Genomic DNA, 14,846 nt, shown 5'->3' on the forward strand with positions numbered 1-14,846 from the left:
TTAATCTAATAAAAACTACCAGTTAGTTGCAGCCCCAGAGGGCGCCGCTCACAAACTTATAATAAATCCCAAAATTTGAACAAGAAAAACGTTTAAGTCTTGTGATCACAGACTCGTGTGTCTGTGTCCCGCTCATCCCTGACACGCAGCGTATGTATTCACGATGTCACCGTCTTCATTTCTGTTGGTCTGAATAAACCCGGCTTCGCTCATCTCGATCTGCCCGGTCGGCGGAGGAGCTGACCGACGGCTCGGAAACCATCATCAGTCCAGCCGTGTTCCAGATCCGTCTTAAAATGAATACTGCACTTCCCTCCGGCTGTTTAAATACACACACACACGCACACAAAAGAAGAGGAGTGAGAGAGAGACAGACAGAGGAGGTGAAAGGGAGGACGAGCGGTTTATAAAAAGACAGGCGTGTCTGTGGCAGACGGGTGAAAGGATTGGGAGAGCAGACAGCTAGAAGGGATGTGGAAGTGAATGGAGGATGGTGACTGAGAGGTTCTGATGGTGGAAGTAAAGAGAGACGAAGTGGAAGAAAACACGGTCACCTATTTTGAGGATGAGACAGAGACTGGACAGGGACCTGCCTGTGCAGTGTGTAGCTGTCTGAATGTGAGGGAAGGAGACGCGCGCTGAGCCGCACGCACACACACGCACACACACACACACACACACACACACACACACACTCACACGCTAATGAGCACTTCACGAGGAGCCCTCCCCTCCGTACCTCCTTGCCCCTCCTTCCTCGTATCCTGCCCTTTTGTCCTTCCCTTGCCGTCCCCCGTCCTATTTTTGTTTATAATATAACAAGCAGGGCGGATTGTGCCCGACCACCTTACCGATCACGTTTAGCTTCCGATGACGTTACAGTGAGAAGCGAGTGTGTACGTACACACAGGTGCAAAAAACAACAACAACAACAACAACATAGAGAAACAAGTGGGGAAAGTTAGGACTGTGGCCGCAGGTGCACCTCAGGTTGAATGTGAGTGTGTGTGAGGGAGGGAGGGAAAGAAAAGAGATGCACTGTGACACACGCGCGCAAGCGCACACACACACACACACACACACACACACACACACACACACACACACACACACACACACACACACACACAATGGTCAACCATTACCACCTGCTACCCAGCTTTGATCGAAGGCTGTTGTGTGTGATCACCGAGTTAAATGGTTGTGTGAAAGCATTCGTGCAGGAGAGAGAGAGAGAGAGAGTGTGTGTGTGTGTGAGAGAGAGAGAGAGAGGAGAGAGAGAGAGAGAGAGAGTGTGAGAGTGTGTGGAGAGAGAGAGAGAGAGAGAGAGAGAGAGAGAGAGAGTGTGAGAGGCAACACAGACAATATGCACTAAAAAAAAAAGAGAGCTGGAGAAAGAGGGGTGTGGGCTTAGATACAAGCATCATATTCTCCCACCGAGCTCCGCACACAAGACCGACGCTGACTCCCCCCCCACCCCCCCCTCTCTCTCTTATTTCTCCTCTCTCCCCTCTCCTCCCCGTCTGCTCTCCAGTGGGAGGGAGGGTGGCGGAGGGGGGGGGGGGGGACGTTGGCACCGCTGCTACTGTGTCGATCAGTAGGCAGTTACAAACGGTACTATTTTGAAAGAGTCAGTCAGTGTGTGTGTGAGTGTGTGTGTGTGTGTGTGTGTGCGTGTGCGTGCGCGCGCGCGCGCGCGCTCTGTGCGCAGCGGGAAGGAGGGAAGAGAGGCAGAGAAAAGGCAGCTCTGGGTTCGGTCTTCTGCACATTCAGTGCCGTGCAAAGCGGGATGAAGGGAGCGCAAGGGAGACTCCTCGGACCTGCAGCTGATGCACGAACCGTTCGGCGCCGCTGAATCCGGGTGGAAGCAGCGCGAGGCAGACACCTGAAGTCAGGGAGGGTCGCGCGGCACGAGGAGCTTTTGCGGAACAGAACCAGAATCGTCAGCTTTCACGGATCAAAGGGAAACGAGGCACACACACACACACAAAAAAAAAACCACCAACAACAACAAAAAAAACCACAAGACGAGAAGGGAGGTGGAGGTGAGCGGACAGAGGGAAGATGGCGAGTTTTGGGAAACTCACAGACTACTTTAATCGGCGTAAGTCTCGAGAGGAGCTGCGGGTGGGAAGAAGCTCGCGGCGCAGTGGCAGCTACTGCTGCACTGTGGCAGAGGCCAGGTAACTTGTGTGTGTGTGTGTGTGTGTGTGTGTGTGTGTGTGGGCGCCTGGCTACACGAGCATAATACACACTTTATGTAACTATACACTTAATTTATTTCTGTAAAAAAAAAATGCCACTTCTCTATAGTCTGTGTTTATCAGTGCAACAGAATGAACATGTGGACATTGTGGACATTGTGTATCCTGAGAAGACACCACTTGTCACACACTTGTGTGTGTGTGTGTGTGTGTGTGTGTGTGTTGTGTGTGTGTGTCAGAATTTCCTGCTTTAGTATTATCATTCACTAAATATATAGAGTTGCGAATATGACATATATCAGATAATATTTGAAATTGCGACGCGTGTCTGCACACGGACGGGGAGTTCGAGCCTACAGGTTGTTTGCATGTGTGCGTGTGTGCGTGTGCGTGTGTGTGTGTCTACATGTGTCAGCAAGCGTTGTGTTACATAAGCGTGGAGGTCTGCTGCCATGCTGTTTAGATTCTTCCCACTGACGCGCAGTTGAAAAGGAGGCTTATCTATAGATAGAGACATGTAAGTCTATATGCTGCATGGGAAGGAGATGCCGAGAAGTCTACCTAATGCACATTCTCTCCTCCGCTGAACGTCCTGCCTCACATGCATCACGCTGATCCACACACTCACACCGGGAGCTTCCCGTTAGCGACCACAACTTTCTGCTGTTTATTACTCGGTGGCTCCGGGAGGGGATGTAGGGATTTGTGTAAGTGCATTTCCCAAGGGCAAAATGACTGTAAACATGTCCCCAGACGTTGTTAGAATTTGAAGAAGCCGCCTGAAAGTCGCAAGTCCACGGCCTACTCTGTTTTTTTTTTGTTTGTTTTTGTTTTAAAGTATGTGCAGCAACATATTTAATGTACTATCTCCTGCCGTCCTGAATCCACATTTCTAAATCGCTCTCAAACAGGACTGTGCAAGGATTCTCTGATGGATTTTCCAAATTTTCCTTCCGCTCTGTCACGCTGTTTTTACCCGGTTCATTTTTGTGCCGCTCAGCTGCTCCGCTCCCTCCTGCAAACTTCCTTTGAAAGGCTTTCCCAAGATCTAACAACTTCTTGCTTTGCGTCGCAGCACGGCAATTAGCGTCCTGAATTCAGAGAGAATGTAATTTGCTTCGCTTGCGGTGAAAGTGAAACCCCAAGGAAAAGCAAAACAAAACAACTTTGAAGCTAAGTTCAGTGTCCTTCAAAAAAAAAAAAAAAAAATGAACCTTCAAAATCCCAGACTTAACAAGATTCCCAATAATTGCTGGTGAGTTGATGGCGAATTATGTAACCGGGAAATCAAAATGCACATCAGATCGCTGCTGAAAAAAAACAACAACAACTCCCACCGCTGCGACTACTCTAGACTTTGAAATCGTGCCCATCAAATCTCATATCGTTTACTCACAGGAGAAGTGTTAACGTGGGCGGACATCTGGTATGTATGCATATTAAAAAAAAAAATACTCTGGTTCCCCGCGATTACAAATCCATCATCTGTCTCGTCCTCGCCAGTCACTCACTGCCCACCACACACACACACACACACACACACACACACACACACACACACACACACACACACACACACACACACACACACTCCTCCGCTTCCGACTTTCCTCTCTCTAACTTTCAGCCTCCCTTGATTGGTTTCTTTCATCCTCCTGTTTCCATTCGGCGTCGCGCCTCTCTCATGCCCCGTTCTCTCAGTTCAGTTCTCTGACTGAAGCCGAAGGGGTTTGAAGCTATCAGAGTTGCTGCACGTACGTTTGTTAACGCGAGGCCGGCGGAGCCGAGCTCCGTTCTCTTCCGTTGTTTTATTGAATAGGAGCGGAAAGAAAGAGTCACCAGTTACGGTGTTACAGATTTTGTTTTTTATCGTGATGCGCGTGTGCGTGGATGGTGCGGGGAAAGACAGTGACTGTAAGGACTGTTGTCAGTTCATGTCCAACCGCGTCCGACATGTCAGCATCATCTACAGCTCACCCTGTGCGTTATGCCCGCCACCGCCACTACCCGAAAGCTCTCCCCCCTTTTCAGATTTTAGGGCTTACGAATAACGATTATTTTCATTATCAATTAATCGGTCATTACATTTTTTTTTTAATTGATTAACCAATTCGCTGTCTGGTCTTTAAAAATGTCAGAAAATGGTGAAATATATTTACCACTGTTTCCCGAAGCCCAAAGTGCAGCCTAATCATGTCTTATTTGTCCCCATTATCATGGACCTTTACAGCGAAAAGATAGGAAACTGTTGTCTGATGTGTGGTCACATGTGATTACATGACCTTTTACACTTGTGAAATTCAGGTGACTTTTCTGTGAGGGGAGGAATAAAGGAGCCGGAAGATATTTATATTTATGGATCAATCAACTAATCACCACAGCTCCACCTGATCTGTAGATATGTATCCCTTTAACTTGAGGCCATATTACTGTGACGCTCCCCGTTATATTGGTTCCAATAAAACAACACAATTCTCTCTGGTTTGGTTGTTTCACTGTTTAAAAGCAGCATTTCTTCTTTTATTTGTACTAATTTGGCATTCAAATTCCTGGCTTACGCAGACCACCTTCAAATTACCAGCAGTCTTTAGCTCTGACCTTAATCGGACAAAGCCGTGATGAATGGTGACAGGACGGTCCGTCCAGAATGAATGATGAGTGACGTAGGGGAACAGTGAGTATTGAACACGTTAATATCCACCCTGCTTTAATGCAAAGGGAAGTCTGCAAGCCGGCACCGAGTGGCCTTTACTTAAACTGCTCAGAGCTGCTTCACTCAATTTATTTAGTTTATTGGCTCCTCGACTAATATACTGAATGACTTAAAGGTTAATGCAGAAATTAATCTATCCATATTGGCCGGTAAAGTCAATCCCACTTCTCTCCCCCCCTCAACCCCCTCCCCACCCCCTGAAAAGTCTCCTGTATACTCAGCACTGAGATACAGAAATGCTGCAATCACATATCAGTTTTATCTGGAGATTACAATTTCTTGTAATTCCCTGAGCGAAGTAGGCGATGTCTCAGAGAGGGTAGAGAGTGGGAGAATAGTGAGGGAGGGATTTGAAATGATCTGGAGAATAGAAGCTCGGAGAGAGAGAAAGAGAGAGAAAGGGAGAGAGAGAGAGAGGAGAACAGTAAAAACAAGAAAAAGAAGCATGGCGATGGAGCGCTTCACAACTACAACACACATCTAAGCACTGAAACACACCGACAACACATTATTACTGAAAAATATTTTGAATGAATGGCTCAGTAGCAGCAAGTTTGGTTTATGAATGAATAACCATGAGCTGTTTAACGGCCTTTAGAGCCGGTGTGTCCAAACGTTTTTGAAAGAGGGCCAGATTTGATCATGTGAAAAATGCCAACGGCCCCTCCTGACACTTTTTGAACCATAAAAGTTGCCTACAAATACACTGTTCTGTAACAATTTTATTTGTAATGGTCATTTCTTCGAATGAAAATGTAACCAAATGTAAACCATCCAGGCGAGACAAATCTCCCAAAAATAATTCTGCCTTTCTTTCACATCTAGAGAGTCAGATAACATAAAAAAAAAACAAGCTGTCTGGAATATCTCAAACTTCCATGAAGCTGATAAATATCTTTACCTCAGGTTCATTTCAGACATGACTTATTATGGGTAATGAAATGTCTGTTAACATTGAAGTTCAAAACACGAGAAACTTCCTCTGGTCGTTTACACACGATCACTCAGAAAGTAATCTTTTGTTTGACAGTGCTGGCGGGCCATAAATAATCCATTTTAAGACGGAAGCTGCGGGCCTTATAAAATCTGATCCCGCGCCGTGATTGGCCCACGGGGCCGGACTTTGGACACGTCTGCTTCAGAGGAGCTGAATTTATTAGTTAATTACATTAATGAGTGGGACATTCGTTTGGCCACAGAACCAGTAGGAGAACCTTTAAGATTTGATTCAGAAAAGAAAAAAAAAAAGATATAGAGCTTACTAGTCTGAATTGTTTCAGCCTTTGTTAAACATTAATATGATTTAATCATAGGGGTGCAATCTTCCACCTCTTGTACCAACAAGTGGCCGTGCACGTGTTGCACGAAAATGCGTTCTTGCGGAAGCGAAGCGTATTTTAGCCTGCAGCTACACCGAGAGAACAGAAGCTTTGGCAAACTCTTCACAGTTCTCTACGATGTCAGTCAAACACAGAAAGAAAAATAAATCATTTAAAAAAACAACAACAAAAAAAACAACGTTTTAAAGCATCTGCAGAAAGTGTTTGTGGTTTTTGCTGGCATGCGGGCTATCTCAATAATAAACGTGATCTCGTGTTCACACGCCGTTTTTCCACACACGGCTGTCGCACCGTCGTCCTGCAAACCGTCTGCTTTGTCTTCCTCCTGCCTGTCAGTAACACGCTGACAAAGACAGTGGGCTGCTTCCCTTGACTGCAGCACAACAGATAACACATTTGGAAACAGAAAACACGCGGTCCACTCGGTGCTAACAACTCAGGGCAAGACATTGTTTTTGTAAGCATCCTTATTCTCCTCTCCTCTCCTCTCCTCTCCTCTCCTCTCCTCTCCTCTCCTCTCCTGTCCTCATTTTGAGTCGCTTAGCAACGGGTCTGTTGGATGACTGCTGCCCAAATTGTCAGAGCGGCCTGGGCCGGCTGTTGGTGTGCCATCATCATGACGTGCTGGTGAGAGGCCAACAACTGTGTTTGTGTAGTTTTATGTGTACACTTGTGTTTACCGGTGGAAACCCTGAGTTATTTCATCTTACAGTATGTTGGCTGCAAAGAGTTTCTGTGTGTGTGTGTGTGTGTGTGTGTGTGCGCGCTTCAGGCAAATAATACTTTTTCATGCAAGTCAGTGTGGATTGCTGAAGAGTGAGAGACCTGCCAGATTCCATTAGTATCAGAGTGTGTTTCTGTGTGTTTCTATGTGTGTGTTTCTGTGTGTGTGTTTCTGTGTGTGTGTTTCTGTGTGTTTCTGTGTGTGTGTTTCTGTGTGTGTGTTTCTGTGTGTTTCTGTGTGTGTGTTTCTGTGTATGTGTTTCTGTGTGTGTGTGTGTGTGTGTGTGTGTGTGTGTGCTCCGCCTACACTTATGTAGTCAACATTATTCACCATCAGACCATCCTCGGTCGTCTCCGTCTCCGCTTTGATTCATACTCTAAGTGATCCTCTCACCTTAGGTCAGATATTCACAAATTCTCTCTCCCCCCCCCCTCCTCCCCCACCTTCTCTACGAGCTCGTAATTTACCAGCTGACAGTGGGCAGATGTCTTTGCTGTACTTCTCAGCCCTGCGGATGTGCTGACTTCGACCCGTCTGTTGGATTACCTGATCGCTCCCCGGTGTGAAATGGCCCCGGGCCTGCAAATACATCCGGAGCCAGACATCGAAGGGAGTTAAAAGAGAGCTCAAGTGTTTCACTCGAACACGGCACACTTTTACTCAAGAGCACTTCTCTCCCAAAATGCAAAGATAAAAAGAAAATTTGTGAAAACACGCCGGTACTCAGAAGCTTCCTCACTGTTTAGTGCATGTAGAGCTGAATGATGCCGCAGCGTTTGGATTTTCTCGTGAATGAATTAATGATGAATAATCTTCTCCTGGAAAGTCGAGCGCCTGAGGGATTAGATATATGATCCTGCGCATCGATGAAAGGCTGTGATTGACTGGCGATTGAAGACGTTTGATTAAATATTCTCACTGGCTGATTCGTGAGTTTGTATCGCCGCGGTTAGCAGTGCGCCGGCCACTTTTGCGCCACGTAGAAGGCATTTATGACACGCATGTGCGAGGCAAGCATGGCTTTCTAATGCAGTTGAGGATCAAATCAGACGTCATTTATTCTAAAAGTTAAATCGAAAGGAAACGCGGTTCTTTCCTTTCTTAAGCAAAAATACTATTCGATATTCGCAAAGAACTGTTAGAATTCTTTCCGAAAGCACTCCGACGCCGCCGCCGCATGGAGACGCACACAGAAAGAGAGAGTCTCATTCACTCAACATATGCCATCGAACTCCTTTCCAAAAACGCTTGCCTTTGACAAAGCTGATGGGAAACTCGCCCATCACATCTAAAAACAAACAAAAAAACCCCCAAAAAACACATTTCATCCAACGACCAAAAAGCCTTTGATTGTTGAGCTGTGGATCAACCGTCAATGCTTCGCTCTCAATTGACCGGCGGCGACGCGTTCCTCCTCCTCTCCTCGTGTTGTTCACTGTCATAACTGTTGGCGAAACAGCTTTCAGGCGCCTTACCGCCATCTTCTTGCCGCAGCGATGCGTCGCCACCGGGCACCGTTAAAAATAAGGCAAACAAGTCAAGACAATGGTCGCATGAACTATTACTTTTTTTTTTTTTTTTTTTTTTTTAATTCTTAAATGACTATTCAAAATCATGACCCGTCCCGGGTGTTAGTAGGCATATGTTATTCTTCTAAGAAAAAAAAACGGGCTACGTAGGTTCTCCCCGCTTCCAGTCTTTACGCTGAAACGGAGCCAACCCGGGCTCCAGCTTAATACGGCGTATTTGATTTTTTAAAATATCGAACTATCCCAGGTTTCAGAGAATGCAGGTGGCCGTCAGGGTGACGAACCGTGAAGGAGCGAGAGGGGAACGCGTGTTGTGCGAAATAAAAACTTGATTAACCCACAAAGAGAGAGAAGACTGGAAAATGAACGTAGACAGCACACAGACACGCACACGCAGTTGAGCTCATGCGCTCGTGTAATGATACTGTCCTTCCTATGAAATGAAATGAAATGAATTCTGTTGTGACCAGACCGTCCTTATCTGCGTGCGATGTTTTTGTTCCACCTTCCAAAACCCAAATCAGGCAACAAATCACATGTCATTATATCGGTCCTCTGCATTTACCTCTTAGAATAAATCTCCATTTAAATCTTTGAAAATGTGGCGACGCATCGGCCCGGCGGAGCTCGGCTTGCATGTCCTCAGCTGATTTGCACCCGCGGGTTCACGGGTCCTGCACTCAAAAACTTGTCACGCAAGAGTCTGGCAGGTCAGACGGCTTCCGATTCTACCGGGCACGTCTGATGTCTGAAACGTTGGCAGCGCTTCGTTGAATCCGATCGCGTCAGGCTGATCCGAGCAGGAGAGATTTACTGCAGCGACTTCAGGGTTTTGTGTTTTTTTTTTTCCACGTCTTATCTTTGCTCTATTATGCACGAGACAATATTTTAGGCCGGGTGTCATGTAATATTAATCAAGTCTGTTGTACTGTAATATTGGCAATCTAGGAATTGAGAAAAAGCCTGTTGTGTCGGTCACTTGTTTAAAAAGGTTCGCGTTGTACGTTTTCTTTCGCTTAAAGAAACAATAAGGCATAGTGACAGGATACGTCACTATAACGGAGCGGTGTGTCTGAGATGATGCGAAAACAATCATCTCTGCAAATAACATGAGATGAGATGAGCTTGTCACCAATTGTTCAGCTGATGTTGTGATTGAGGCTATCGATCCGCATCGCTCTGGAGAATGTACAGTATCAGCTGCTTAATCTATAATCCCGAGTGCTCCGAAAATACCTTCAGCTTGATTATGCCGAGGTGGAAGTCATTTCGCTATCGATCAGTAATGGTGCTCTTGTTTCTCATTAACGGCAAGATGAATGTGCGCATCAGTTTGTGTCCAAGTGCGTTTTTGTGTATATGTGCCGGCATTGCGTCGGACAGCGATATTGTAGCTGAACAGGTATTGTTTTCTCACTAACATAACTATTTGTATGAACACTGGGTTCAGTTTTGTAAGAAACATTTTTTTTTTTTTTTTTTTTTCAATCCCACTGACATTTTTACATGTCCCGCATTTTCCATTTCTTTTCTGATTATGAAGCAGGTCTGTGCTACGTGATTACGTTGAAAGTGTGAAATTGCTCAATCCATGCAGGAAAGCATGCATCAGCAACTGTGCCGTTTAGACTCTCTGAAAATGCGCGATGTCGCAAACTCAGGCTCGCGTCACATAGCCGCCTTTAGCGCGGCACACTATCCAACATTTTACGTGGAATGAAAAACAGAGCGGTCATTCGAAGACTGGGTACCAAACTTGTGACGCTTTTGTGGCGCCGATGGAACTGCTTCAATACTCTCTAGTTCAGAAAAATGCCATCTGGTGCCAATTTTGTACACCTCGGCTGTGCATACACAATTCCATTTTAAAGCACGTTTGCGCAAAAGTAAATTGCATGAAAACTAAAGACTAAAGTCTAATGTTCAGAACTAGCGTTGCAGCCTGTCGTTGGTAGAGCAGCTCCACAGTGAAGCTTACGAGAGGAGATGTAAAACTTTACCGACATGGTTTTTGATCACCACAAAAATATCTTTGTGTGGATATGGTCACTGTTAATAAAACACGGGGAAAGTGTAAATATTTGGGACCTTTAAATGCAACTGCCCTCCACGACTCACTTCACCCGAATAACAAAATCGTAAACGGGGATTCTGATGTTCAAAAATATCACGCTTCATGTTCTCGACTATTTCTGCTGTCCAACCAGGTCACTGGAAAGGAAGCTGCAGAGACCCCTGCTGGCCAAGTCCCGTACGCTCCCGAGCATCCCCCAGTCTCCAACGGTCTCCAGGGTCCACCACTCTGATCTGATTGGAGGGAGTCCGCCACGCCTGAAGAATCCTCCCACTACCACCAGCCCGTCCAAGGCCTGCACTCTGCCACCCGCAGGTAGGGGCAAAACCGAAGCTGCATTTAAACCGGCAGCGTTCCTCAGCACGGGGAAACAATATCAGGCGACTTTGCAGAATTGATTGTATCCGAGTGATTCATTCACCCCCTTCGTTTGCTTATTCAGTTCATAAATCCAGTTCTGACAGAGCTTGTGAAAAATCTCTCAAAACCTTCAAAATCCCCTTCAGTATATAATGATAGTGTTGCGGCTTAAAAGAAACATTCTCTTTTATCCTGAAATTGCAGCGACTGACCTCTAATCCCATATCGTGTCAGGCGTCTTGAACTTTACTATCAAGTCAAACAGCCGGTTATGAGGGAAGCGTCTCGTGTCGGTGACACAGAGAGTGTAAAGGGCAAAGGAGCTGAAAGAAAACCCTTCTGAGATATGTCAACCGTTTTTTGTTCCTTTAAAACTTCCACTTCTGCTTTGATTTGCTTTGATATTAGTGTCATCTGACCGAGCTGCTGTCTCAACAGCAGCATGTTAAAGAATCATATATCCTCCCGCTTTCTTCTCTCTTTTTGGGAAAACTGACATGGAGAATCCTGAAGCTGTAGCCCGCTGTCAGAGGTAACTTTCATCTGAAGGACAAATGAGGCCTTTTTAAGGATGAAACCATTTCTGAGATTTCATGTAAAAGGAAACCCTGCAGTGAGACTTTGATTTATATTGATCAAAAGGAGCTCTTCTTTCGAGACTCCAGACATCCAAAACAGAAGGTTGAAGAGAAATAATTTACGTAAACTTGAACTGAATGAGGGAATTTAACACATACATTTAATGTCTACTTATTAAGATCAAAACTGAAATTTGAAGCATATTTCTGACGTGAAACCTCTGCACGCGCTCGTCTTTAAACAGTTTCAAAAGGGACCGATTTCCTCAAGCATTCATCATTTTCGAAGTGGATAGTTAAACGTCAGTCGATTCGGCTTCTCGCAGCTCTGACGCTTTTCCACAGCGGGTCATTTTGTCAAGAAATCTTCCCTCCCACCGTCAACAAGCCATCACATCGGAGCTCACAGCCCGTCGGCGCAGGACATGCCCTCAGGTTAGACATCCTTCCACCCGTCTCCTTGTTCACAGGCGCCGACAGACGCACACAGTCAACAGGGAGGCGGTCTGTCACTACCGATTGACAAACGCAAAAGCTCCCCATCCACCACCAAATAGATGCGATTTCGTACCATTCGAGTCTCGGCACGAGGAGAAAATGCCGTCGTCATCCCTATTCGTGATGTTTAATGCAAGAGAAACGTGCGCAGGAGCCCTCCCGCTTCCTGAGACTGCAGTCTGTCCTCAGCGTGGAATCCACAGAGAGAGCCGACATCAGAGAGAGAAAGACCTCACGGGAATAAAGAAAAGTCTTCCTCACGAGGTAAAAGTCCCGCTAGATTCACAGAGAGACGGGCAGGAGGTAATAACTTTGAAATAAACTCAACACAATATAATAAAATGACTAAAAAAAAAAGTCATATTCAAATATTTGGGTTCTTTTTTCATTCAATAGTGCAGACAACTTCAGAGCTGCATATTTTTTACAGTGTTGGCGAGAGGGCTAAATAGGGATAAGATGCTGACGTAGCAGGAGCTAATTTTTGCCCTGTTTCTTGATGGCTTTCTCTCTCTGGCCGCAGCCTCTCTTTTTTTTTTCTCTTTTTTTTTTGCTGAGTCCTGTTTTTTTGTCAGTCCTGGTACAAATTTGAATCGAACCTGGCTTTTCCTTTTGTTAGATAAGATGTGTATAATACAGAAGGGGGGCGCGCGGGTCAGGTGCAAGCTCGGAACTTAAATTTTTGTGTAAACCCAAGAGCAAACACGCAGCCCCACAATACATTTTAACCATAAATAAACTGTATATAATCAGATAAAACTCGACCATCCAGACAGCTGAGAGCAAGTGGAAGTTAGTTTGTCTTCAGGGGCAAACAGCTCCGACGGTTTTCAGCATTGTTTTGCCTTAAGGCCCATGTGCCAAAAATACTCGGGCAAATTTGCCTTCTGTTTAGATTAAATTTGTACTACTTCTTTGGTCCCTTCCCTGATTAACATCAAACACCAAAACAGCTTTCAGTGACTAAAGTTAATGATTTAAAGTGGGAAAAAAAGGAAACACGAAAGAATAATAAAGCTTCCTTTCTCCTTTCCTCTCACCGACTCCCTCTACCTTTCTGTCCCATTATGCCTCTTGTTTGAACTATAGGAATGTTATTTTATCAATATAGCCACTTTGGCAGAGGAGCATCGAGTCAGCCCCAGCCATCACTGCTCGAATCCAATAAATCTCTCCCGTTACTGTACGTCTAATGATCCTGGACTTAACGGTATTGTCTGTTTGATTTAGCTCAAGTGCTTCCATTTCATTTTATGTCCTTTTACATCGTGACTAACTATCTGAGTCTGATGGCATGTCTGTCTCTCCGCCTGTTTTCCCTCACCCGGCTGCTGATCTGTTGCAAATAACAAATTGAGAGACAGCTCGGTCTCACGTGTCTCCTTGTTGCCTAGCAACCACTGTCATCGACCATGATGGTGCCTCACTCCCTCGGCCTCTCTCTCTCTCTCTCTCTATCTCCAGTGGTGGTGAGACGACCAGCGACACTTCATTCACGGATTTTAAGCAACATCCCGTATTACAGACAAGCGAACCTCAGAGCTCACTTTGCGAGGAACTCCCTCGTCATTTTGTTGCGGTGTAATTTGGCTCATCTTTCGAAGCCAGCTGTGTTTTGTCTGCTGTGGAACTGATAATGCAATATTTCACACTCTGAAGATCCTTCATGAGCTCACACGAAAGCTTTCACTAGTAAATGACCTGCTGTTGAAATCTTTTAATCGTGACTGTTAATGTTCGGTAATTGTCACGCTTAATAGGAATTTGTTTCAATGCTGGACAGTAATTTCAGAAACCTGTCGGTCAAGCCAAGAAAATGTTTTGCTGGCTCGACAGCTTGTCTAAAATGAGCAATCCTTTTTAGTTGTTACTCTACGATTACTCCGTTATATAATCCAACTGCAAATAAATAAATAGCCTGTTGTCAGTCTCAAAATAATTGTCTTGGAATACAAGTACTCACATTACACAACAACAAAGTCTAAATCCATAATATCGTACTCTTTATTATGTTTATTATGCCTCTATGTGTCTTTAATACTTTGTAGTGATAGCACAGTTTAGCATCGTAGACTGTGTTCAAAGCCAGGTGTATCTCTGGACCGTGTAATAAACGCTAGAGAGCTTTTAATCTGAAATGGATACAGGAAGCCGCTTCATGCGGCCAAGCAACGGTGTAACTCTATCATTCAGTCAGTGACAGACGTTTTATAGTGTTGGCCCCGCTGTTGCAGTCCAGCCTCAAAGGTTGTGGGAGGCTGTCAAACGAGGTTTGATGAAATGTAAACCTAAAAGAGCATTCGCATTTTTTTTTTTTTTTTTAAAGAAATTGCTCAATGTAAGATATCAAAAGCTGAATGCAAATACAAATCTGAAAGCTAAATGTAAACGAAGTACATACAGTATATTTTCTGAAGTCAGTGTCGAGGTTTTCCCTACCATTATAACACAAGGGTTAACAGCACTATAGCTTTACCATAAGCTTTGTTTTACCAGTGTTTGGCGATTATTATTTTCCTGGCACACGATGCATTTTGAAATGATGTTGTAATGAAAATAGTCCAAAACTATACAAAAATGAATAGTTTTTAGTCAAACAACTGCTGCCACCCCCACAGCACCTAAGCCATCCAGAAACCTACTTCGATCTGCATTGAGGAACTTTTGTCTCCCCCTTTCTGTCAGTGAGAGTAATTACAAAACCACTGTTGGCACGTGCTTACGTGACAGGCTGTGCTGTGGCCGTCTCGGCCACTACCGTTGTGGCTATAAAACGGTGGATAAAGTCTTTGGAACGTCACAATTCCAGTGAAATGACTCGTTTTA

The 14,846-nt window shown here is 45.0% G+C and overlaps 1 protein-coding gene across 2 annotated transcripts in view; it reads left to right on the plus strand.

Annotated features, from left to right (window-relative positions):
- Positions 1–1,717: 1,717 nt before the first annotated feature.
- Positions 1,718–14,846, plus strand: part of ankfn1b (ankyrin repeat and fibronectin type III domain containing 1b) — a 115,700-nt gene continuing 102,571 nt past the window's right edge. For both annotated transcript variants that reach the window (XM_069155750.1, XM_069155748.1), the window contains exons 1-2: positions 1,718–2,183; positions 10,718–10,899. In XM_069155750.1, coding sequence (XP_069011851.1) covers positions 2,065–2,183; positions 10,718–10,899 — 301 coding nt within the window. In that variant the 5' untranslated portion in view covers positions 1,718–2,064. The remainder of the gene's footprint in view (positions 2,184–10,717; positions 10,900–14,846) is intronic.

Source organism: Embiotoca jacksoni, unplaced genomic scaffold, assembly GCF_022577435.1.
Source record: "Embiotoca jacksoni isolate LCO1_2020_lvr unplaced genomic scaffold, fEmbJac1.0.p SCAF_20, whole genome shotgun sequence".
NCBI lineage: Eukaryota > Metazoa > Chordata > Actinopteri > Embiotocidae > Embiotoca > Embiotoca jacksoni.